At 43.0% G+C, this 26,851-nt stretch overlaps 1 protein-coding gene across 1 annotated transcript; it reads right to left on the bottom strand.

Moving 5' to 3' along the window:
* Positions 1–26,342, bottom strand: Usp39 (ubiquitin specific peptidase 39). Its single transcript, XM_090336568.1, has 13 exons — positions 26,038–26,342; positions 23,218–23,287; positions 19,244–19,338; positions 16,273–16,409; positions 14,780–14,932; positions 11,365–11,590; positions 10,773–10,850; positions 7,801–7,868; positions 6,938–7,126; positions 3,385–3,527; positions 2,645–2,780; positions 1,352–1,438; positions 1–218 (listed from the first exon to the last, which is right to left on the bottom strand). The coding sequence occupies exons 1-13, from the start codon at positions 26,309–26,311 to the stop codon at positions 171–173; spliced, it is 1,704 nt and encodes a 567-aa protein (XP_090192694.1). The 5' UTR covers positions 26,312–26,342; the 3' UTR covers positions 1–170.
* Positions 26,343–26,851: the final 509 nt, after the last annotated feature.

Here is a 26,851-nt window from a genome sequence, read left to right on the forward strand (position 1 = left end):
TGGGGTCACTCAGGAACAAACCAGACTCAGGTCAGGCTCCTGTGATGTTCTGCTGTGGCCAAAGCACATGGAAACTGGTTGGCCCAGTCAGTCCATGTTTATCTATAGGTACAGCTCCTTATTTACCATTCTAGCCAAAACACTTGGGATCAAAGTCCTGGACATCTTCTTCAAGCCCCCTGCTGGTTGGTTTCATCATTATCCCGCCTCTTCCAAATCTATGATAAATGAAAACAAGACATTGATGAGCTGGTAGAAGGTATTCAGCTGACAGATAGTAAACAAGTACCTATTCTGTGCCAGGCAAATTATAACCTGTCACCATACTGACATACCTGTTATATACCTGAAAATAATAAAATAATTCACACCCTCCCCAAACATTCCTTTTCATTCTATTTTCATTTTTCCACTCATTCTTTTCTTGAAGTCTGGGCCTGGGTTCTGTCCCTGAGCTCTTCAGGTCAAGGCTACAGCCCTACTCCTTGAGCCACAACCCCACTTCCCATTTTGTAGTATTTAGAGATAAGAGTCTCAAGAACTTCAGTAACCAGGCTGGCTTTGAACCTCAATCCTCAGATCTCAGCCTCCTGCGTAGCTAGGATTACAGGCGTGAGTCACTGCAACCGGCTTTCAACTCATTCTTTCCTTCACATTCCAAACTCCATTTCTAAAAATAGGTTATATAGTAAGCTGTGGAGAGGGGGTTTAGCTCAGTGATAAAGACCATGCTTAGCATGCATCAGATTCTGAGTTTACAATACCTAGCACTGGGGAAGGGTGAGGAAGAACAAATCCAAAACACAAAAGATATGTGGCCAAGTCTACAGCTTAGAGGAAGTCACTAAAGAAAAAGAGTTAGCTCTGAGAGGATAGACATCTTCTCATTTGCAAAGCTATGGCTTTTGCTAGTCACAATCTTCCTTCCTCTATCACTATCAATAAGACTCTGTTCCCCTCAATCCAATGTAAAAGACAACAGTCAATACAACATGGCTAGCACTCCAAATAAACATGGAGCAAGTGTTAAGGTCAGAAAGAATGCTGACTAACTCTGCCTTGGGGAGAGCTTCAGCTAATGACTAATCCCCTTGAAAGCTCTGCTTCATCCTCCTTGAAACCAGACCACACATTTCTGCAAAACTCACCTGGCCAAAACAGAGCCAGCTTTTGCTATTGGCATTGTTATGCTTTCCTATACGTTTCTTCTCAAACTCTCTCACTGACTTGTAGGCCATACAATCTGACATCACCTCCCCCACCTCCCCAGTCTTCAGTATATCAAACAGACACCTGGTCTTTTAACAAAGGCTCTAACTCAATCCCATTTTCTACCTTGGCCCACACCTACCTGAATGTATGCCTCGGACAGTGTGATCATCTGAGGCAGGATGTCAGTCACCTGGAGGTCTTGTAACTCGTACCATTTGCCAGTCCCCTGTAGAAAATATGAAAGACTTAGAGCCACGACAAACGATATGCCCATCAGCTAGGTATCAGTCAGTTAACAGAACCTGTATGTCAGCCATAGCAATCTCAATCCCTATTAAGGAATCATTGAAGTACAATGAAGTCTCAAACTCTTTTGCACTTTAATCTTTAAAGAAAATTTTAGGTAGACACTAAAGAGGAGAAAAAAATTTTCCAATCTTCACTTCAGATGCCTCTTTCCTGTCCAGAAATGGCAGACTAGAGCTGGCCTCAAAGTATATGCACTCCCTCTCCATAACTCCTGTCCTAGAGAACAGCGACAATATAGAAAATAAAAGTTGCTAGGTGCCAGTGGCTCATGCCTATAAGTCTAGCTATTCAGAAGGCCGATTTGAGATGCGAGGTCTGAAGTCACCCAGGCAGTAAAGGCCATGAGACTCTACTCTAATTATCCACCAAAAATCTGGAAATAGAGCTCAAGTAGTAAGAGTATCAACCTTGAGAAGAAAAAATTAAATGAATAAAAGCTAAGGGACAGTGCCTAAGCCCTGAGTTCAAGCCCCATTACTGGCACAAAATAAAAAACCATAACAAAGAACCATAATGTCCTATTCTATCTCTAATCATCCATCTCTAACCTTGATATTGATTAATGCTTAAAGCCAGGTAATTCTTTGCTGTGGAGGCTGTCTTGTGCACTGCAGGATCTACTCTATTTAGAAGTCAGTAATGTAACTAATGTAACTGGCCTGGATGATACACAGGCATCAGGATTTTAGAAAGATCCCCAATGTGAGTTACACAGGATGTGGGCACTATAGGTAAGAACCGTAGGTGCATCTCAGAATCATGCTTGCTCATAATAAAATAGGGATGTGGAATGAACAGGCAATAAACTGGCAACTGGAACATCAGGATTTCAGGTATATCACACCACCTTATGTCCACTTGTGGGAAAGCTGCCTGTCATTGCTTCATCATCCCTGTTGACTCGTTGGTTCTTCCATTACCTATGTTATAATTTCTTATAATAAATACAGTTACAAAAAAAAAAAGACAACCCCCCCACCCCAAGTGTGTTCAATGTACAGTCAAAACTAAGAGCCACTGCCTTAAGCGAATCATTGACAGCCCATTACTAGCTTGAGAAAGGGTGAACTGAAAGAGATGCCCTCTGAAACTGTGAAGGCACAACACTCATTATGCCACTCACGTGGTGGAGCACGTGGATGCGGTAGGAGCCCTCCGAGGGTTTGCCGTCATGCACGATGTTGGCAATGAGGTCGTAGGTGGTATTCTCGTGCACTGCTTGCACTTCTTCAGACAAGTACTCTCTCAGATCCACGTTTCTGGTGAAGATGAAAATAAAACCAGAGCAAAGCTGTGCAGTTGAGGGAACTGTCCTATACAAATAGATTATGAAATTCTGATCGCTGCTTTAGGACCCCACCCTGTTTGGAGATGTGACTCAAGTAATAAGAGTATCCGCACTGAGTGAGTAAGCCAAGCAGGAACATGAAATCCTGAGTTCAAACTCTGGCACAGGAAAACAAAAACAAGAAAACCAGACAGAATTATATCTGTCCTACCCCACTTTATCAGGGCTTCTTCCCCACACTGAAGACCCCATTTCCTAGCCAGGGAACAGGAAAGAGAATAAAATATTGTTCCCAAGCAAGCACCCACCTTGGGGGCCCTGAAATACAGGCATCCTTCCAATAAAAATCCCAGCTGAGTAATTCCTCCCAACTGCATCAGTCCAAAATGAACAGTGATACAAATATATAAGAAGAAACTTGGGAGAGTGACGATGTCCAAAAAGAAATGTACTCATTACCTGACTTATGAAATGGTAACCCTTCTGTATAATACCTTAAAAATCATAAAATCATATTAAAAAAAAAAAAGAAAAGCAATCTGGGCCCCTAAGAAGCAAAACATATTAAAACTCACGTGATAGGGAAGTTGACAATGGTTGGATTCTTCTCCACAAAGAAGTTGTTCTTTGTGAATCTCTTGATACAAAAGATTAGATATGGAGGCAGTTTGGTGAGTTGAAAGCGCTTCAGAAAGTTCTCTTTGTAAGTCTTATATTCCTAGAAAAAAGATGACCAAATTAGTGCCAGAGATCACTAGGCACCAGAGCAGGGATAAGAGTTTTGCTTTTCAAACATGACTTGCCTTAGACATACACGTCAGAAAACACCTGGTCTCAGAAACCATAAGAGGATAACATTACAAGCTGGCTGAGGCTGATTCAAGTATCTCAACATGGGCTGTTTCAGCCAGCATATGATCGGACAATTCAACTTTTAGCCATAATAACATTGGTTACCAGCTTCTATGTGAGTCATTTAGATGCAAAACAGAGTTTGTAAAAAGCTGAATTATAGTCTTGCAGGAAGTTCCTGATTTTTTTCCAACAATGAGAGAGCCTTCATCATCAACTGTATTCCAGCATAGGTAGCCCTCAACTTTCTACTGGTCCTAAGACTTGTGCTGTGTGATATGGGGCTTAGATCAGAGGTAGAATGCTGCTTAGCCTCCACGAACACATCGGTTTCATCCCTAGCACAAGACAAAAAGGTTTTAAGGCTTATGGTTCAAGCACAATCTGACAGAAGCATTTCTTGAGGTCACTCATGCCTAAGGAGGGAGGTGAAGAGCCAGGAGATCTGTCCAGCCCACGGGGTTTAAAAGCTGATGAACACAACATGTTTTTCTAGCACAAACTCCTAATTAAAAGTTAAGGAGCAAAAGGCTGGCCAGGCACTAGTGGCTCACATCTGTAATCCTAGCTACTTCGAAGGCTAAGATCTGAGGACTGTGGTTCAAAGTCAGCCTAGGCAAGAAAATGCATGAAAGTCTTATCTCCAATTAACCACCAGAAAGCCAGAAGTGGTGCTGTGGCTCAAAGCAGTAGCACACTAGTCTTGAGCAAAAGAACTTAGGATCAGCACCCAGGCTGGGAGTTTAAGCCCCATGACCAACCAAATAAACATAAGAGTAACCATAATCAAGAGAGAAAATATTAATGAAAACTTTTCTCTCTGTGGAGTGTCTACAGACCTCTCCAGGAATGTCCAAGTTTCCCAGGAAAAGACAATATTTTCATTCAAAATTAGAATACAAAGCTTGTCATAGGAGCAAAAGGATCATGAGCTGGATACCAGCTTGAGCTGCATAGTAAGTATAAGGCCAGCGTGGGTTACACAATAAGATGCTTTCTAAGTCCCACTCCTAAATTAAACATATCAACCTTGAGAAAAATAAAATTAAAACATGTGTACTTCAAACCAATCTATAAGATGACCTTATAAAATATCAGCCAGGAGGGGGAGTCTAGTGGTAGCGTGCTCACCAAACATACATGAAGCCCTGGGTTCAATTCCTTGGTATCACATGCATAGAAAAAGCAGGAAATGGAGTTGTGGCTCAAGTGGCAGAGGGCTAGCTTTGAGCAAAAAAGTGCCCAAGGACAGTGCCCAAGCCCAGAGTTCAAGCCTCAGGACTGGCAAAAAAAATAAAGTATCAGGTAAATAGGCCTCCTTCCAGCATTTAGAACATGAGGCTCTAAAGACTTGTTCCCCAATAAGACTAATGAAAACTATATTTAAAAAAAGCGGGGGGCTCGGTGATGCACACCTGTAATCCTAGCTACTCAAGAGGCTGAAATCTGGGCACTAAAGACTATGAGACTCTTATCTCCAATTAACCACTAGAAAACTAGAAGTGGGGCTGTGGCTCAAGGAGTAGAGCAGTAGCTCTGAACTGAAGAGCTTAGGGACAGCACCCAGGCCCAAGGGTTCAAGCCCCATGACTTGACCAAAAAAACAACAAAAAAAAAACAAAAACTGAACAAATAGACACCTAAAGGAAATGAAGAAACATTACAAAAACGGTTTAACACTTTTTCTAAAATACAACTAAAGGAGCTGGGAGTGTGGCCTAGTGGTAGCATGCTTGCCTAGCATGCATGGAAGTCCTGGGTTCGATTTCCCAGAACCACATACACAGAAAAAGCCAGAAGTGATGCTGTGAATCAAGTGGCAGAGTGTTAGTCTTGTGCAAAAAGTACCCAAGCCCTGAGGTATTTGAATAAGGACTGTCCCTTCTAGCTCAGTAAGAAGAAAGTTCTACTTTCTTTCTTTCTTTTTTGGCCAGTCCTGGGGCTTGAACTCAGGGCCTAAGCACTGTCGTTGAGATTTCTCAAGGCTACAGCTCTACTACTTGAGCCACAGCAACACTTCTGGCTTTTCTAGGTATGTGGTATCAAGGAATTGAACCCAGGTCTTCATGAATGCTAGGCAAGCACTCTACTACTTGGCCAAACTCCCAGCCCCAAGTTCTACTTTTTAAAAACTGATTATGGGGCTTGAACTCAGGGCCTGGGTGCTGTCCCTGAGCTCTTTTGCTCTACCACTTTGAGCCACAGCTCTGTTTCTGGTTTTCTGGTGGTTAATTGGAGTCTCATAGGGCTGGGAGTGTGGCCTAGTAGTAGAGTGTTTGCCTAGCATGCATGAAGCCCTTGGTTCAATTCCTCAATATCACATACACAGAAAAAGCCAGAAGTAGTGCTGTGGCTCAAGTAGCAGAGCACTAGCCTTGAGCAAAAAAGTGTCCAAAGACAGTGCTCAGGCCCTGAGTTCAAGCCCCAAGAATGGAAAAAAAAAAGTCTCACCAACTTCTGTCCAGCTGTTGGCTGTCTTTGAAACGCAATCCCTAGATCTCTGCTCCCTGAGAAGCTAGGATTTACAGGAATGAGCCACTGGTGCCTGGCAAAAATTCTACTCTTGAGGGGCAGCCAAGAACACAGGCTCTGCATCCATCAGACCCCTTAATATCTTCCCATGAAGGACAGGACATCAGCATATCTAATAATGCTCCCAGTTACTTGTTGCTAAGGCTAAAATACAGGCATGTACTCAAAATACATGAGCAAAACATGGACTGGTGATGTAACTCCATGGCAGTGTGTGTGCTGAGCATGTATATATAAATCCCTGGGTTTGATTCTCAGCACCACTCCCCCCCAAAAATCTAAAAATCACATCTGTAACAGACATAGGAAACCAGTAAAAAGTGTATATGGGGATGCAGCTCAGCAGAATGCTTGCCTAGAATACACAAGACCCAGGGTTCTATCTACAGTATAGTAAAAATACATATATACATACATACATACATACGCATGCACGCACGCACGCACGCATACATACATACATACATAAAAAGCAATAAAAAAAGTATATTCTTTTCAGGTTCAACGGCACAATCTGTAAGGAAAGATAATCATTTAACCTCAATAAATCTGAAGGGACAGAAATTACAATAAAATTCTAGTAACTTATAAATACTTGGATATGGAACACATACACCTAAACCATTTCTACTGAACTACACCAAGTTCAATATCCAGCATCACAAAAGGGTAAAAAGAAAATTTTAAGAAGAAACAGTCAAGAGAACAAGGTAAGTGCAGGCAGGGCAGATGTGTATGGACTACCTTCTCAGTGATGCCGTTGAACTTGGCCAGGATGTTGAAGAGTGGCACCTGGGGGATGATGAGCTGCTCCTTCTCATCCTTATAGAGTGGGGCAGTGGGAAGGTCCAGTGTCAGGTACATGAAGGTAGACTCCACCATCGTCTCCTGGTACTCATCATTATGGAGCAGCTGCTCCTTTTCCTCTGCTGGCTAGGAAGAAGTAAGAAGAAGAGAAGTAGGGAATGTGAGCAGCAAAGGAAGAACACAGAAAGAGACATGCTGTTTTTTTTGTCACAGGGACAGTTTCCCTTTGCTTGATGGGGATGAACAAAGATGCCCAGAGCTGGCCAATCTCATGTGCTGGCCAATCTCACCTGCTCACATCAGTTCATGGACTGATGGCTTTGCAACTTCGATGGACTTTGCTTATGTACCAGACTATCTATGAAGTTTTCAGACAAAAACACACTAGCAGAGCCTGGAGTTTGGCCTAGTGGTAAAGTGCTTGCCTAGCATGCACGAAGACCTGGGTTAGATTTTTTGGTACCACAAAAACAGAAAAAGCTGCAAGTGGTGCTCAGATGGTAGAGTGCTAGCCTTGAGAAAACTCAAGGAGAGCTCCCAGGCTCTGAGTTCAAGCTCCAGGACTGGCAAAACAAACAAATAAACAACAACAACAAAAAAAACCCACACACCATCCCCACTCAGTGGGCAGACCACTTCAATCACCAAACAATACCAGCCACCAACTCCCAAGATCACAAGGGACTGCTTATCACATCCTTGGGGGACTACTCCTCTCTTCCTTTCTAAGTATCTCCTTTCTCCCTACTGAACTTCTTCAGGTAACATAATCAGCCCAAGATCTGGTTTAATCCACTCACCAGATCAGGGTGGGGAAGCTTTTTAGTGAAGATCCTCATAGACCCTTGGAAAACATCAGTCACAATAGCTGCCAAACAGAAAGCAAGATATCAAAAAGCATATCAAAACACATTCCCAACTTCAAAAGTTTTTAAATAAACCAGTATTGCCTAGTTTAGACCCAAAGCTCTTCCTAAATAGGCTTTTTTCTATGTAACACATGCTACTATGGTAATCTCCTCCACAAGATCTCCTTTGGTCCTTCAACACTGGGCCTAGCCCATAAGAGAAAAAGTATGTCTGAAATGAATCAATGACATATGGGGCCTGGAGATACATGAATTGACAAGCAAAATAAGGCACAGCCAAGGAACTACCCATCATATTGACGAAAAACATCTTCCCAAAGAGGAAGATGACTGAGAGTGACTACAACAGAACAAAATCAGTAAGAGAAAGCATAGCCAGGTCTTAGCATTCTGTAAGAGTGTACATACCCTAAAGGGGTGAGTACAGGCCAGACACCAGTGGACTGGACAGGGTTATAAGGTCATATTGAATTTTCCCAATACACTAACACTTACATTACAAGTCTACAAGTTGTGCACAGACCCTCAGTTTGAAACTGAGTCAGGCTGGATATGGTGGTGCTAATCAGGAAATCCTAGCTAATCAGAAAGCAGGCAAAAACATTAGCTAGATTCCATCTCAATAAACAATTCAGGTGTGATGTCTCATGCCTGTAATCCGTTACTCAGGAGTCTTAGGTAGGAGGATCAAGGTCCAAGACTGGGGCCAAGCAATAAACAGAAGACCTTATCTAAAATAATTAAAAGTGAATAAGAGTTGGGGAATGGTTCCAGAGCACTTGCTTAACATATGTGAAGCCCTGAGTACAAGAGAAGAAAAAAAAAAATAACCAAAAAGAAACAACAAAAACAGAACTTAGGTCAGGATTTCTGGGACACAAACCTATTTATTATTTGTAAATTTACTTATTTATGCATACTTAATTCACTCTACTGCTGAGCCATGCTTTCAGCCCTTTTTTGTACTTTTTTTTTGTCAGTCCTGGAACTCAGGGCATTGTCCCTGGGCTTTGAGTATGTGGGGGGGGTGTCATGGGGCTTGAACTGGCCTGGGCACTGTCCCTGAGCTCTTCAGCTCCAGGCTACTGCCCTACTCTTGAGCCACTTCCCTATTTTCTAGAGGTTAGTTTTCTAGAGGTTAATCTTTTTTAGTAGTTAATCGGAGTCTCAGGTCCTTTTGTGCCTGGGCTGGCTTTGAACCCTGATCTTCAGATTTCAGCCTCCTGAGTAGCTAGGCTCACTGGGCTTCTTTTGCTCAAGGCTAGCATCCTACCACTTGAGCCACAGAGCCACTTCAGTTTTTTCTGTGCCTGGCTGGCTTTGAATCTTGATCTTCAGATCCTGGCCTCCTGAATAGCTAGGATTACAGGCATGAGCCACTGCACCTGGTGGCACTGGTTATTTTTGATATAGAAATTAACTTCCTATCCAGGTGCATTCCTGGATCATGATTCCCATTTTTGCTTCCTATCATAGCAAAAATGACATTGTGAACCACCATGCCTGACTTCTTTCAGTTGAAAGGAAAACTTTGGAACTTCTCTGATCCAGCCTGAATACATAACCCTCCCCATTCTCAACCTCCCAAGTAGCTAGGATTATGGGCATACAGCACCATAACCAGTCACAGGTTGAGAAAGAGTCTCATATGTATTACTAGGCCGTCTTCAAACCTCAATTCTCTGATCTCAGCCTCTCAAGAAGCTAAGATTATAGGCATAAGCCACCAGCTCCTGGCTCGTAGTCTTACATTTTTAATTACAATACTAGTTGTGTATATTTGATTATTTCAATTCATGTATATAATATATAATGATCAGAACAGAGTAACTGGCATATCATCACTTTAAATGTCATTTCTTTGTGATAGGAACATCCAAAATCCTCTCTATTTTAAAATACAAATGTTGGGGCCAGGAGCATGGCCTGGTAGTAGAGTGCTTGCCTAGCATCCATGAAGCCCTGGGTTCAATTCCTTGGTACCATATACACAGAAAAGGCTAGAAATGTGCTGTGGCTCAAGGAGCAGAGCACTAGCCTTGGGCAAAATGTGTCCAAGGACAGTGCCCAGGCCCTGAGTTCAAATCCCATGAATGGAAAAATAAATAAATAAAATACAAATGTTTTTTCCAACCTTAGTTACCCTATTATGCTAGAGAACATTAGAGTTATTCCTCAGGTCCAACTGTACCTAATAAGCAGGCTGTCTGCTCCCTCTTCTCCTTCAGCCCCATCTGTAGTACCCCCCCCACACTCTATGAGATAAAAACCTCTTTAGCATTAGTAATTATCTTTCTGTGCCTGACTTATTTCAATTAATGTAACATCTCAAAGTATGTCTGCTTATTGAAAGAGAATCAATCATGGTAAAATACATTTTTTTTTTTTTTTTTGCCAGTCCTGGGCTTGAGCTCAGGGCCTGAGCACTGTCCTTGGATTTTCTCAAGGCTAGAGCTCTACCACTTGAGCCTCAGCACCACTTCCGGCTTTTTTTCTATGTATGTGGTACCGAGGAATCGAACCTGGGTCTTCATGCATGCTAGGCAAGCACTTTAACCACTAGGCCAAACTCCCGGCCCCTAAAATACATTTTTAATCCCAGTACTTAAGAGGCAAAAACAAGAGGATCATGAGTTCTTAGGCTTAGCCACACAGTAAGTTCTAGAATAGCCTGGCTATTTAATGACATCCTATATTGTAAAATTACACATAATACACCATACTTTAACAAAATATAAGAAGGGCTTATTTAAGAAGAATATTATATATATATATATATATATATAAAATAAATACTAACCTCCATACCCAAATATATAAATAGTTAAAAACAATAGGAAGGGAAGTTGCAACGTTTTTCAAAAGGAAACAAAGAAAAAGAGCTTTTTCTAGGCATGACTTACTCTTCTTTTTCTTCTTTGTGCCCCCCAGAGCTGAGTGCAGAGCATTCAAAAACCAGGACAGGAAGTCAACTCCATCCCCTAGGAGAAAAGAATGAAAACTGATGAAGCTGGGTGATGGCAGAGAAACCCAAACCAAGTGTTACTGGCCCCACTTCAGTTCTTCTTCCTCCTCTTCCTCTCCCCTCCTACCTGATGTAGGTGCCAATGGACACCACAAAACATCTAGTCCCAAGAGTAATGTCCACTTTACTCACAAGGGAATGCCAAATGGGGCTCAAAGAAATGAGAATAATCAAAATGGTTCATTTGAATACCCTTAGTGTAAGATATGACAGAGGCCTAATAGGGGATCAGCCTTTCCCAATCTCTCGGTTTTCCTGTAAGGGGTAATGTTGATTTTACCAAACAAGACAGCTGAAATCTCTTGTAACCCTGAGCAGGGCTGACTGATGAGAGACAAATAAGGAACCAATCCACATTATGCAGTGAACACTCACTTCTAGTGACTAACAAAATCCACTATAGTGGAAATAAATGTGTTCATAAAACTAGACTTGCCCTCAAGCCAGAAAAACATAGACTTGTTCCTTACCTTGTTTAGTAATCTGAAAAGTCTTCTTGCTACAAAGGACAACAGCTTGGAGCATCTCATGGGGAGAGACATGTGCCTTGAAATTTCGTGGGTTCCAGAGCTTTCTCATTAGCTCTCCAAAACGCTGAACCAATAAGAACATGATATCCCCTGGAGGACGCTTGATGTTCTTATAATTGTCTTCTTCCAGGAAGTAGTTGCGGAGAGGAGGAACATTTGACAGAGCCTAGAATCAAACACTCTGGTTAATTCAAGCCCTTCTGAAGGGCTACTTGGAGCCAGGCTGTTCTAGCTAACATCCTTCTGATAGAACCTTCTAAACACCGGGAAAGCCTTAAAGAACAGAAGTAAACAGGCCTTAAGCAAACCTTGTCCACAGAATTTGGGTAGGATTTCACAGCCAGGCACCTGGAGGCTCATTCCTGTAAACCTAGTTACTCAAGAGCCTAAGAACTTAGATTATGGTTTGAAGCCAGCCCAGGTAGAGAAGTCTGAGACTCTAATCTCTAATCTCTTGAGCCAAAGCTCAAGGATTGGTCCCAGAGGGAATTCAAGCCTCACAGCAGAAAGAAAGAAAAAGGAAAAGAAAAAGAAGCCAGGCACAGTGGCTCAGGCCTGTAATCCTAGCTACTCAGGAGGCTGAGATCTGAAGATCAAGGTTCAAAGCTAGCACACGCACAAAAGGACCTGAGATTCTTATCTCCAATTAACATCTAGAAAATGGGAAGTGGGGCTTGGCTCAAGAGTAGGGTGGTAGCCTTGAGCTGAAGATCTCAGGGACAGTGCCCAGGCCAGTTCAAGCCTCTTTGACCCATAAAAAACAAAAAACAAACAAAAATAAGAGGATAAAGAGTTTCTGCTACTTAAAGTAAATCCACATTATCTCTAGGGAAGACAACTCAAGTCACAGCACCATAATTATAAAGATCAAAGGTATCCTTATAAACTTAGCTCAGCTAAAGGAATAAGAACCTTCTGCTTAGAGAATAATTACTAAACAGGAGAGTTACTTTCAAGAAGAGAAGAGCATAGCTGAAGTTTATCATAATTCTGTTATCTTCCTTGTTGAGAAAGGCTGGTCTCTGGCTGTGGCAAATACAGCTAACCATCATCAGAGAGAAATTAGCAGACCTCCAGAGGACTGCCAAGTCTCTTCAATTGTATTTAGTAGAAACATCACCAGGTTTGTTCATGTAGTTATTCTTACATGTAAACATACTTTCTGTTGGAACTAGAATTCACCAGAAAGCCAACACTAACTGCCCTATCCATGTTTAAATCCTACATGTGTAATTATAGTTTGCAAAGTCAAGAGAGGCATAGACAAAGAATATAAAATATCTCTGCCTTAGGGCCAGGAGTTTGGCCTAGTGGTAGAGTGCTTGCCTAGCATACACTAAAACCCGGGTTTCATTCCTGGGTACCACATACATAGAAAAAAGCCAGAAGTGGTGCTGAGGCTCAAATGGTAGAGCTCTAGCCTTGAGAAAGTCCAAGGACAGTGCCCAGGCCCTGAGCTCAAGCCCAGGACTGGCAAAAAACAAAACAAACAAAAAAAAAAAACTCTGCCTTAGAATTTAAGTTCTCCAGGAACAAGGGATCATGCTAAGATCATCTTTTTATCCAATGTTTATAACAAAAATACAACGTAAAACAAGTTTATGAATCAGATCACAACAGGTACACACTGACACAATTGGCTTTTTGTTAAAGGTCCTGATTACCCTGTAATGAGGTACTTTCTGTATTTTAGTTCCAAGACTGAGGTAGCCTTGTTAAAGTGACAGCAAATGATAAAGGTCAACAGTAGTTAAATTTTATCTGTAAATCAGGAAATGGCTAAATGAGGCTACCACAGGACAGATTAGGTGCATACACATATTTAGAAACAAGTTGTGTAACTATATGTTGTTAACTACCAAGAATAGCATATCAAGGAAGTCAAGGAATAATTAAGTTTTTATTTTGTACTATGTACACATTTCTCTTAATAAGCCTATGTCCATGTTTACAAATTTTTTTGCAAGGGAGATAGAGGGGTAGCAGTATCTTATTATGTAGCCCAGGCTAGACTTCAACTCTTGGTCCTCTTCCTCGTCCTGAATGAGCTACCACAAAAGGTTCTTTCTTTTATTTGTGCCAGTATTAACAACCCGAGTGCTGTTCCTTAGCTTTTTCATTCAAAGCTAGTGCTCTACCACTTGAGCCACAGCTCTAGTCCCAGCTTTTTGGTGGTTATTAGGGGACAAGAATCTCCTAGACTTTCTTGACCCCCTGGATCCTTGGATCTCAGCCTTCTGAGTGGCTAGCATTACATGCACGAGCCACTAACACTTAGCGTCTAAATTTTCTACCATATCTATTGCTCATTGTTTTTTGATCTTGGAAAAACATCTAATATTTGAAAATAGAACTTTGTCTTTCTGCCTTTCCCGTTTCAGGCACAGAAGAGGATAGCTTGCACAAAAGATATCTGTACCATGAAAAACAGAAAAGAAAAGCACCTTACATATTTCTTTTTTTTTTTTTTTGCCAGTCCTGGGGCTTGACTTTTTCCTCAAGGCTAGTACTCTACCACTTGAGCCACAGGACCACTCTTGGCTTTTTTCTATGTATGTGGTGCCAAGGAATCGAACCCGGGTTTTCGTGCATGCTAAGGCAAAACACTCTATCACTAAGGCCAAACTCCTGGCCTCCAGCTTACATGTTTCTTATTTGGCACTGCCCTAGAGATTCTATCTCCAGTTTCTTGAAAACTACAGAATCCATAAGCCTATAGGCTGGAAAAAGACACAGCATTTCCCCTTGACCAGAAGATCCATGCTCTGCTGATCAGAGAACAATACTCAAATAGAGACCACACCAGATCCTGTGTCCTATAAGAAAGCAGTAATTTCTACCCAGGCGCGGTGACTTACACCTATAATCCTAGCTACTCAGGAGGCTGAGATCTGAAGATCACAATTCAAAGCCAGCCTGGGCACAAAAGACCATGAGACTTTTTTTTTTTGCCAGTCCTGGGCTTGAGCTCAGGGCCTGAGCACTGTCCTTGGATTTTCTCAAGGCTAGAGATCTACCACTTGAGCCTCAGCACCACTTCCGGCTTTTTGCTATGTATGTGGTACCGAGGAATTAAACCCGGGTCTTCGTGCATGCCAGGCAAGCACTTTAACCACTAGGCCAAACTCCCGGTCCCAAGACCATGAGACTCTTATCTCCAATTAACCACCAGAAAAACTGGAAGTGGCACTGTGGCTCAAGTGATAGAGTGACAGACAGCCTTGAGCTGAAGAGCTCAGGGACAACACCCAGGTCCAGAGTTCAAGTCCCACAACCGATTAAAAAAAAAAAAGCAGTAATTTTTAAGCTGATCCTCCTATTGCTTCTCTTATTCAGTGTTCTTATTTGATCTTACCTGAAGAACAGCATTGGCATAGTCGTTGGCCTTTATGTTATTCAGCCCCACAATACCAGGCAGATAGGTGGTACCATCATATGCCCGGGACAGTTTGGCTTGCTTGTCTAAGTTTGCAATTTGTTGCTTTGTGAAAGTTGGTTTCAGCACATACTACAAAGTAAAAGAAAATTCCAAGTTATTTTACAGCTGTAAACAATTTGAAAGTTATGTCTAGGCCAGGTGCTGGTGACTTCCACCTATAATCCTAACTACTCTGGAGACTGAGAGCTGAGGCTCACAGTTCAAACACGGCCCAAGCAAGAAAGGCTGTGAGACTCCTATCTCCATTAACCACCAAAAAACCAGAAGTAAGGCTGTGGTTCAAAGTGGTAGATTGTTAGCTTTGTGTAGAAAAGCTCAGAGACAGAGTGAGAGAAAGAGGGAGGGAGGGAGGGAGGAGCCAGGAGCTTGGCCTGCCTATTGGTAGAGTGCTTGCCTAGCATGCACAAAGACCCAGGTTTGATTCCTTGGTACCACATACATGGAAAAAGCCGGAGGTGGTGCTGTGGCTCAAATGGTAGAACTCTAGCCTTGAGAAAACCCAAGGACAGTGCTCAAGTGTTCAAGCCCCAGGACTGGCAAAAAATAATTAAAAAAGAGAAAGAGAGAAAGAAAGAGAAAGCTATGCCTAGAATAGCAATTTCTACCAAAAACAAAAATGCCTAGGGTATGAGTGTTCTAATACACACACACACACACACACACACACACACACACACCCAAAAGACCAACGTAACATGAGGTAGGTCTCTCACATTGCTAATCTTTGAGGAATTCTTTGTGTCTAACCTCTATCACTGAATCTCAGGTCTCTCTTCAGACTTCAGGTCTGGTCAACTCCATGATCAATGACTATCAGATACCCTGAGATTCTTGGGTCTCTAAGAGAAGCCTCAGTCTTGGGCAGAGCCCTACCCGTAACAGCACCCTCAACAGTACCTAGCTTAAGAATGGAACACTTCATCACCTCTGAACAAGACTGGAGGGCTCAGAGGAACAAGACTAGAAGCTTCACAGTCACAGAATTATGTCATGTGCTGGTCAGACAGCATCATGAACTTGGTTTTATAACCTTGAATTTATTCCAGTTACTCCCTTTCTGCAGATTCTTCCCTGATATGAAGTAGGGCAGTTTCTTGAGAGTCCTGGATGTATCCAAAGTAACGTGTTGCCAGATGCTGACAGCTCATGCCTGTAATTCTAGCTACACAGGAAGCTAAGATCTGAGAAATGTGGTTCGTAGCCAGTCTAGGCAGGAAAGTCTATGAAATTCTTATCTCCAATATACTATAAACAAGAGGTTGGAAGTAATGTTGTTGCTTAAGTGATAATGCACTAGCTTTGAGCCAAAGAAGTTCAGGGACTGTGTCCAGGTCCTGAGTTCAAGCCCTAGAGCTGGTACTCACAAAAAAAAAGAATGTGTCCCAAATCACCCCCTATTGGATACATACCGTAATATCTTCCAAAGAGGAATCAATGATTTCATAGTTATCTGGAAGGCAATAAAACTTGAGAGTGTGGAGATTGAGGAAGACATGGTGGCTGAATTGGACACTGTGTATGTAGGCATGAGACTTCAAACCTCGGCCTGTAGGGAAGAGCAAAAGGCTGTAAGAGAAGTTCCTCGAAAAAGCACAAATGAGAATTGCTTTTTCTTTTCTACTAGAATGTGTTAAAAGCAGCAAAAATAGGGCTGGAAGTCTGGCCTAGAGGTAGAGTGCTTGCCTAGCATACACGAAGACCTGGGTTCAATTCCTAGGTACCACCTACACAGAAAAAACTGGAAGTGGAATTGTGTCTCATAGTGGTGGAGCTCTAGCCTTGAGAAAGACCAAGGACAGTGCTCAGGCACTGAGTTCAAGCCCCAGGACTGGCAAAAAAAAAAAAAAAAACACAGCAAAAATAAGCTAAGTATGGAGGCTCACACCTACAACCCTAATTACCCAGAAGATGGAAGCTGGAAGAACAGCAGTTCAAAGCAAGCAAGTCTAGGCAAAAAGTTCTCAAGATTCCATCATGAGGGGTATCAATGTTCAAGAAATAATGTACCTAATAATTGATGAATGTAACTGTAACTTCCGTATATATCACTCTGGCAATAAAATACAATTTGAAAAAAAGATACCATCTTAACCAAAAAGAGATGAGTATGTTGTGCATCCCTCTCATCTCAGGTACACACAACGGGTGTTACGTCATCCATGAAACAAGTCTCCAACATGAACTTCTCTCACCACAAAAGCTAGTTAGAGAATAACATGTTAGTGGGCCAGGAGTTTGGCCTAGTGGTAGAGTGCCTGCCTAACATGCACGAAGACCCAGGTTCGATTCCTCGGATCACATACACAGAAAAAGTCAGAAGTGATGCTGTGGCTCAGGGTAGAATTCTAGCCTTGAGGAAAGCACAAGAACAGTGCTTAGGCTCTGAGCTCAAGCCCAGTACTGACAAAAAGAAAAAAAACAAAAAAGAGAGAGAGAATAACATGTTAGTTACCTTAACTGTAGATGGCATAAGACATTAAATAGAAAAGTTCATTTTAAGACAAAATATGCGGCTAAGAAGGTGGCTTAGAAGCTGGGCACCATGGCTCACTCCTGAAGCCTGGCTACTCAGGAGGCTGAGATCTGAGGATCAAGGTTCAAAGCCAGCCTGGATACAAAAGGATCTGAGACTCATCTCCAATCAACCTCTAGAAAACAGAAAGTGGGGCTTGGCTCGATTAGGGCAGTAGCCTTGAGCTGAAGAGTTCAGGGACAATGCCCAAGCCTACGGGTAAGGCAGTAGTCTTGAGCTGAAGAGCTCAGGGACAGCTCCCAGGCTGAATTCAAACCCTATGACCCACAAAAAAAAAAAAAAAAAAAAAGGTGGCTTAGTGTTAGAATGCATGACGCCCTTGGTTCAATTCCTCAGTACAACATAAACAGAAAAAGCCAAAAGTGGTGCTGTGGCTCAAGTAGAAGAGCACTAGCCTTGAGCAAAAGAAGCTTGAACTCAGGTTCAAGCCCCAGGGTTGGCCAAAAACAAAAAGAAAGAAAATGAAAAAATATGCATATACACAAACTCATTTCATATGTATCACAGAAATATATACATATGAGTGTACTTACATATGATATGCACTTATAGAAGTATGTACATGCAGGCTGGCAGTTTTGCCTAGTGGTAGATGATTGCCTAGCATACATGAAGACCCAGGTTCAATTCCTTGGTACCACATACACAGACTAAGCCTTAAGTTGTGCTATAGCTCATGTGGTAGGCCTTGAGAATGCCCTAGGACTGGCCAAAAAAAAAAAAAATATGTACACACACACACAACTACATGTCCTGTGGCAGTCCATCATAGCTCAGCCCTCAATCTCCAACTGCCTACGTTCAAGACAATCTTGTACTTATGTACTTTGTTCACATTGCTTCCCTTTGTTGTTATTATTGTTGTTTTGGCAGTACTAGGGATATAACCTAAAGCCTCAGTATGATAAACCACCACACTATATCCCCAACTCCTTTCAGAATTCTGCTAACTCAGCCTCCCCGGCAGTTAGAATTACAGTCCTATACCCCCTGCTCTGTTCCGTTCTTTCAGTGTCTCTCCCATTTAACCCCTTCATTCGCTACCTATTTACTCAGTTAAACTCCTACTTCATTTCTTCTATGAACTCATGACAAACACCACAGTTAACACAACTTTTGCAAATTCCAGCTCCTGCTCCCCTTATTGTTTAGTCATATGGTCTAGCAAGAATCCTCATGGTCTTAAAAAGTTTGCTGCCAGGCGCAGTGGCTCACAGCTGTAATCTCAGCTATTAAGGAGGCTGAGATCTAAGGACTGTGGTTCAAAGCCAGCCCGGGCACTAAAAGTCCATGAGACTCTTACCTCCAATTAACCACCAGAAAGCTGGAACTGTTGCCATGACTCAAGGGGTAGGGCAGTAGGGACAACGCCCAGGCCCAGAGATCAAGTCCCACAACTGACCAAAAAAAAAAAAGTTTGCTAATTATTTTATATTAACCAGAACTCCTAAAAGGGAATTAAAAATCATTTCTCTAATTTCCCATTATTCTATGTACATAGATTTTGCTTAGTCCAAATAAGTCAAACTAATAAATTTTAGGAAAGAATTGAAAAAGGCTGAGTGCTGGTGGCTCACACCTGTAATTCTAGCTACTCAGGAGGCTGAGACTTGAGGATTATGGTTTGAATTCTGCACATCCACAGGAAAGTCCATGAGACTCTGATTATCAATTAACCACCAAAAGCCAGAAGTGGCGCTATGGCTCAAGTGGTATGGCACTAGCCTTAAGCACAAAAGCTCAAGTACAGTACCCATGCCTTAAGTTCAAGTTCCAAGAATAGCATACACGCACGCACACACACAACATTCAAAACAAGTTTATAATTTAAAAATACAGGTCCTTACCTTGAAAGTATTTCCCACACACCAGACAGGCATAAGCATTGATATGTGAGAGAGAAATAGAACACAGCTTCTCAAAGTCAAAGTCCAGCACACTCCTAAAGGAACCAAAATAGTACAACAATAAAAATACAATCATAAACATAACTACATAGACATAAAAACCTGACTCTATAGACATGTTATTTCATAAATTAATATGTATCTATGATATACAAACCCTTAGCCTAATTTTTATTATGTTCTAAAAACTAAGTGCCAGTGACTGTATATAGAGATTCCCTTCTTGAACACTTGTTTGTTAAACATGTCATTTGAAATATGATATAAAAATCAATGTTAATAAAGTCTTTAATAAAAAAATAGTACTGGCAAAAAAAAAAAAAAAGAAAAAGAAAGAAAAAAATACAATCAATAGAGAAGGATATCTGGGAGGTACCCAACTGAAGCAGTGTTGGCTACATTTCACAAAAAACACACAGCATCAGAAAACAGTTCAAAAACTACGTATAAGAGGCTGGGAGTTTGGCCTAGTGGTAGAGTGCTTGCCTAGCATGCACGAAGATCTGGGTTCAATTCCACATACATAGAAAAAAGCCAGAAGTGGTGCTGAGCCTCAAGTGGTAGAGCTCTAGCCTTGAGAAAGTCCAATGACAGTGCTCAGGCCCTGAGCTCAAGCCCAGGACTGGCCAAAAAAGAAAGATAACTACATATAAGCCATGGCAAGCTTCAATCATTGCCCAGCTCAACCCACCACACCTCACAGCACTGTCATGTCTACACCAAACACACATTGCCCATGACTCTCTTCCTCACTAGAGGTAGTTTATACTTACTGCGAATTCTTCAAGAGTGAATTCAACAGACTCTCAATCGAACATATTTAGGAAGATAAATAATTGCATCTACACTAAACTCATTTAGACATTTTTTTGTGTCATTACTCCCTGACAGATATAGTTTAAGTGTTTAATATATAGCATTAACACTGAATTAGGGATTACTGGAAATTTAGAGATGCTTTGACAGTATACAGGAGAATGTGTATGAACTATATACAAATACTAACTTGAACATCCAGGCCCGGAGCTCTAGCCTGAAAAAGCCCAAGGATAAGTGTTCAGGCCCTGAGTTCAAGCCCCAGGACTGGCAAAAAAAAAAAAAGAGAACTTGAGCATCCAAATATAACAAGATGACCATATTTATAAACAGTCAAGGACCTTCCATTATGGTCACTTTCTTGGGAGGCAAAGCTGCAAGTAGAATTAAAGTAAAAAGGCCCCAACAATATTTTGGGGGTGAAAGGGCATAAAATGAATATAGCTGGGTATCAGTAGCTCACATATATAACTGTATCTACTCAGAAGGCTGAGATCTGACGATTATGGTTTGAAGCCAGTTCAAGTAGGAAAGTCCATGAGACTCCAGAGACTCTTACTTCCAAATAACCATCAAAAAGTCAGAAGTGGATATGTGGTTCAAGTGGTAGAGTGTTAGCCTTGACTGAAGAGGCTCAGGGACAGTACTCAGACAGAGTTCAAGGCCAGGGCCAGAAGGGGAGGGACACGGAGAGTGAATACAACCATTGAAAAAGTAAGTTATTTTTTTGTCCACAAAAATAAATCGGAGGAGTCAGGCGTGGTGGCTCATGCCTGTAATCCTAGCTATTCAGGAGGCTAAGATCTGAGGATCATGGTTCAAAGCCAGCCTGTGCACAAAAGACCCTGAGACTCTTATCTCCAATTAATCACCCCCAAAAAAAGGGAAGTGGGGCTGTGACTCTGGGGTTGGGCGATAGCCTTGAGCTGGTGAGTTCAGGGACAGTGCCCAGGGCCAGAGTTCCCGCCCCACAACCTACAAATTAATAAATAAATAAGTTGGAGGGTTAGGACTTTGGCCTAGTGATAGAGTGCTTGCCTAGCATGCACCAAGACCCGGGTTCAATTCCTCGGTACCACAAACATAGAAAAGCCAGAAGTGGCACTGTGGCTCAAGCGGTAAAGCACTAGCCTTGAGGAAAGCCCAAGGACAGTTCAGTCCCTAGGACTGGCAAAAAAAAATATTTTTAATAAATTGGAGGGATGCTGAACATGGGTGGCTCATACCTATAATCCTAGCTACACAGGAGGATAAGACCCTTGGACTGGGGGGAGGAAAATGGGGACAAAAACATGAGTAGGGGTATCACTGTGAAGTAATGCACCTTCTATCTGGAAAATATAATGAAACCCTTCTATTAATTACAATTAAAAAAGCAAAAAAAAAAATTGTCAAAAAAAAGAAAAGAGGGGGAGGAGAAAGAGAAAGAGAGAGAGAGAAAAAAAAAAAAAGACCTGTAGACTAAGGTTCAAAGCCAGCCTAGGCAGGAAAAATCCATAAGACTTTTTTTTTTTTTTGGAGGGGGGGGGCATGCCGTCCTGGGGCTTGAACTCTGGGCTTGAGTGATGTCCCTGAGCTCTTCAGCTTGAGGCTACCACCTTACCCCTGGGCCTGGGCATTGTCCTTGAGCTCTTCAGCTCAAAGCTACTGCCTACCCCTTGAGCCAAGGGCCACTTCCGGTTTTTCGGTGGCAAATTGAAGAAAAGAGTCTCACGGTCTTTGGTGACCAGGCTGGCTTTGAACCATGATCCTCAGATCTTATCCTCCTGTGAAGCTAGGATTACAGGCTGGAGCTACCACACCCAGCTCATGAGACTCTTATCTCTAATAAACTATTTGGAAAAAGCTGGTGCTGTGGCTCAACTAAAATGCTAGCCTTGAGCACAAAGAGGCCCAGGGACACCTCCCAGACCCAGAGTTCAAGCTCCAGGACCCATAAAAAATAAATAAATTGAGTGAGAATGTTGAAAGAGGTGACATTAATCAAGAGGCACTGTATTCATATACTGTTCTGTTGAATGGCAACTCCTGTTCAACTACCTAAAGAAAATAAAAATACATTTTAAAAATAAAAATAAAAGGCCAGGTATGATGATCCTAGCTACTTAGAACACTAAGAACTGAGGATCACAGTTCAAAGCCAGCCAGGGCACTAAAGTCTATGAGACTATTATTGCCAACTAACCACCAAAAAAACGGGAGTGATGCTGAGGCTCAAGGGGTAGGGCGGTCCCTACCCCTGAGCTGAAGAGCTCAGGGACAGTGCCCAGGCCCAGGGGTAGGGTGTCAGCCTTGAGATAAAGAGCTCAGGGACAGCGCCCAAGCCCAGAGTTCAAGCCCCATGACCAACAATAAAATAAATAAAAATAAATACCCAGGCCCAGGGGTAGGGTGTCAGCCTTGAGATAAAGAGCTCAGGGACAGCGCCCAAGCCCAGAGTTCAAGCCCCATGACCAACAATAAAATAAATAAAAATAAATAAATTGGAGCCAATTGTCAGTGACTCGAAAACCAGCCCCAGAACACAGGGATACACGGACACACACACACACACACACACACACACACACACACACACACACACACTAAATATAACAAGAGAGCTAAGCATAGCTATATATTTTTTTGTTTTAACCCGTCTTGAGGCTAGAACTCAGACGTGGGTACTGTTCCTGTGCTTCTTTTTGCTCGTGGCTAGCACTCTACCACTTGAGCCACAGCCACAGCCACACTTCTGGCTTTTTCTGTTTATACGGTACTGAAGTATCAAACCCAGGGCTTTAATGCAAACTAGGCAAGCACTCTCCCACTAAGCCATATCCCCAGCCTGGTTATACATGGGTATAATCCCGCAATTCCCAAATTCAAAAAGCTAGGGCAGAAGGATTCTGAATTCAAGGCCAGTATGATCTACACAGTAAGATCCTATCTCAAAAAACCATAAACATGGCAAAAAAACAAAAACAAAAACATTTTCTCTTCAGAAAGCTTTAAAAGGAATAAAATTTTGTAGATATATTGTTAATGTATAATCCAAAAAATTTCCAGCATAGATTACATCTTTCTTTTAGTACCTTCAGCATCTCTATCACACTAACCTGTTAATGGTATCCAAGTATGGGCAGTGGCGGCTCCTCCGGTCCTCAGAATCAATACGGCCATTCTTTGCTAAAAGGAACACCATCATGGGTCAATTATCTCTCTCCCACACACAGAGAAAATGGAAAAATTGATTTAAAAAAGCTAATTCCATGGGCTGGGAGTGTAGCCTCATGGTAGAGTGCTTGCCTTCCATGCATGAAGCCCTGGGATCGTGTCCTCCCTACCACATATACACAGAAAGACCTAGTAAGTGGTGCTGTGGCTCAAGTGTTAGGGTCCTGGCCTTGAAGAAAGCCCAAGGACAGTGCTCAGGCCCTGAGTTTACGTCCCACAACTGACAAAAAACAAACAAACAAACAAACAAATAAAAAACTCCTTCCTAAGTAAGGCAAGTGCTTTACCACTCAAACTACAGTTCACTTCTGGCTTTTTTTTTTTTTTTTTTGCCAGTCCTAGACTTGAGCTCAGGGCCTGAGCACTGTCGTTGGACTTTCTCAAGGCTAGAACTCTACCACTTGAGCCTCAGCACCACTTCCAGCTTTTTTTCTATGTATGTGGTACTGAGAAATCAAACCCAGGTCTTTGTGCATGCTAGGCAAGCATTCTACCACTAGACTAAACTCCTGGCTTTTTGGTGGTTAATTGGAAATAACAGTCTCCTGAACTTTCATGCCTGGACTGGCTTGAACTGAGATCCTCAGATCCTAGCTGGGATTATAGGTGTGAGCCATGGTACCCCAATACATAGTACAGATTTTTTTTTTTATGGCTGGTCGTGGGACTTGATCTCTGGTCCCAGGTGTTGTACCTGAGCTCTTCAGCTCAAGGCTACCACCCTACCCCTTGAGCCACAGCGCCACTTCCAGTTTTCTAGTGATTAACTGGAGATAAATCTCATGGTCTTTAGTACCCAGGCTGGCTTTGAACCACCATCCTCAGATCTCAGCCTCCTGAGTAGCTAGATGTGAGCCAACGCACATGGCACAGTATATAGTTAATAGGGATTAATAAAAAATGTTCTATCTGTGGCTGGCTGTGGTGATACACACCTGTTATTGTAGTTTCTCAAGAAGCTAAAATTGGGAGGACCATGGTTGAAGGCCAGCCTGAATAAAAGTTCACAAGACCCCATCTCAACCAATAAAAAGCTGGATATGGAGGCACATACCTGCCATCCCATGGATGTCTAAATAGGAGGATGGAGGTCCAGAACAACCAGAACAAAAAGTGAGATCCTCACCTGCCCAGCAAGAACAAGGCCCTGAATTCAAACCCAAATACTGACCCAAAGAAGGTCCTCTGTGTGTGTGTGTGTGTGTGTGTGTGTGTGTGTGTGTGTGTGTGTGTGTGTGTGTGCGCTGGGGCAAGTTTGGTAATAGAACAGCCCACAAACTGGGAGACTAACATATATGTTTGTAATATGTATATCAATAAGCTTCATTCACCTAATCACAAAAAAGAATCCAGAGAAACATTAAAGATACAATGAAATACATCACAAGATAAACTGTATATATCCTCACTTCTACCACTTTTAAGAACTGAGCAGGCAAGTGGTAGAGCTCTAGCCTTGAGAAAGTCCAAGGACATTGCTCAGGCCCTGAGCTCAAGCCCAGGACTGGCAAAAAAAAAAAAAGAACTGAGCAGGATCTGATACTTTACCAAACTGTTCACAAAATACCAAGTTGGATGGATGCTGGTAGAAGGCATACTGCTATTTGGTTGAAACAAAGGACAGTTTATTACAATAATAGCAGTTGCCAGACTACAGTATTGTGTCAGTTACCAAAAAGGAATGTAAAAAGAACATATTCACATGATGGGTCTCCTTACTAAAGAACCATAAGAGCTGGGCCTGGTGGCTCATGCCTGTAATCCTTGCTACACAGGAGGCTGAGATCAGAGGATCACAGTTCAAGGCCAGCCTGGGCACTAAAGAACCTGAGACTCTTATCTCCAATTAACCACTAGAAAACAGGAAGTGGCACTGTGACTCAAGGGGTAGAGTGGTAGCCTTGAGCTGAAGAGCTCAGGGACAGCACCCAGGCCCATAGTTCAAACTCCATGACCGACAAAAAAAAAAAAAAAAAAAAACATATGGGATTCTGAATCTTTGGAAATACTTGTGCACTTGCCTCTTCCCTTCCCTATGTAGAAGACTCCATCTCAGTCTACAAAGGCCTTACAAAGACAGTGAAAAGGCAAAGGCTAACAGCCTCTAGCCACGCTGTGGGCAAAGCTCTTGGAGAGACCAATGAATTGTCTCTCAACTACCAAACTGGTAACCCGCCATCACTCAGGTGTCCAGACCTCGGCCTCTCCAATCAATAGACATATCAGAAATCGGAGCAGGACCCCACTTTTGCACAAAAAGAAAAGAAATGGGAAGGTGGAGAAGCTAACAAATGCAGCAGTCCCACACTGCTGATGCTGAATATTATATATGCATATATATTTTTTTCCAGTCCTAGGGCTTGAACTCAGGGCGTGAGCACTGTCCTTGAGCTTCTTTTGCACAAGGCTACCACACTAATACTTGAGCCACAGCACCACTTCCGGATTTTCCTATGTATGTGGAACCAAGGAATCGAACCCGGGTCTTTGTGCATGCTAGGCAAGCACTCTACCACGAGGTCGAACTCCCGGCCTGATGCTGAATATTATTATAACCACCAACATCAGTGCTGATTTCAGCACCAAGTCCAAACGCTGATCCGCCCGCTCCTCCCGACTCTGGGCGAGGAAGGAGAACAGTATTTTTTTTTTTCCTTAAAGGCTACGAAAGTAGAACTCGCGCCCGGCCCGGCCCCGCGCACCTCGCACCTCCCGCTCGGGCTCCGAGTCCTCGTCGGCCTCGCGCTCCCGCTTCACCCGCACGGCCGGGGCGGCGGGCGCGGGCGCCGTCGCCTCCCGCGCGCTCGCCGGCTCCCCCTCGCGCTTCACCCGCACCGGGCTGCCCCGGAGACCCGCCGCCTCGGGCTCCCGCTCCCGGTCTCGCTCCCGCTTGACACGCCCCGAGCTGCCCCGCGACTCGGACTCGCGTTTCCCGCGGGCGGAACCGCGAGACTCCCGCTTAGACCGGCTGGACATCGCCACTACTACCGGACTACGGAGCGCCGGCACCGGGCACGCTGGAGCGCGCGGCCCGTGGCCAATCAGGAGCGGAGCTGGCAAACGCGGAGCTCGCTACGAGTCGCCGAGAAGGACAAATTTGGCTGCTGGAGCCCAAGGGCAGTAAGTGCGCAGCTGCGAACCGTCCTCCGGCCTACCGCCTCAGCATCCGCGATTTCTTTCCTGATCAGAACATATTTATCAGATTCGGGAAGCTGTCAAGTCACGTCAGATTTTTAAAGACGCTCAAGCCAGGCGTGGTAGTTCACGCCTGTGATCCTAGTTACTCAGGAGGCTGTGATCTGAGGATCAAGGGACCTCCATCCTCCTATTTAGACATCCAAGGGAGCTGTCCCTGAGCTCTTCAGCTCAAGGCTACCACCCTACCCTTGAGCCACGCCTCACTTTCCACTTTCTAGAGGTTAATTGGATATGAGTCTCACGTTCTTTAGTGCCCAGGCTGGCTTTGAGCCATGATCCTCAGATCTCAGCCTCCTGAGTAGCTAGGATTACAGACGT

This window comes from Megascapheus bottae, chromosome 7 (assembly GCF_031878675.1).
Source record: "Megascapheus bottae isolate mThoBot1 chromosome 7, mThoBot2.hap1, whole genome shotgun sequence".
In the NCBI taxonomy this organism is placed as follows: domain Eukaryota; kingdom Metazoa; phylum Chordata; class Mammalia; order Rodentia; family Geomyidae; genus Megascapheus; species Megascapheus bottae.

Excerpts from the sequence above, each read along its gene's own strand:
- Usp39 (XM_090336568.1), bottom strand. The coding sequence starts at position 26,311 with ATGTCCAGCCGGTCTAAGCGGGAGTCTCGCGGTTCCGCCCGCGGGAAA. Across the intron at positions 19,339-23,217 it reads TACTTGGATACCATTAACAG|GAGTGTGCTGGACTTTGACT; the intron begins GTTAGTGTGATA and ends TGGTTCCTTTAG. Across the intron at positions 7,869-10,772 it reads CACAAAGAAGAAAAAGAAGA|CTATTGTGACTGATGTTTTC; the intron begins GTAAGTCATGCC and ends TCTGTTTGGCAG.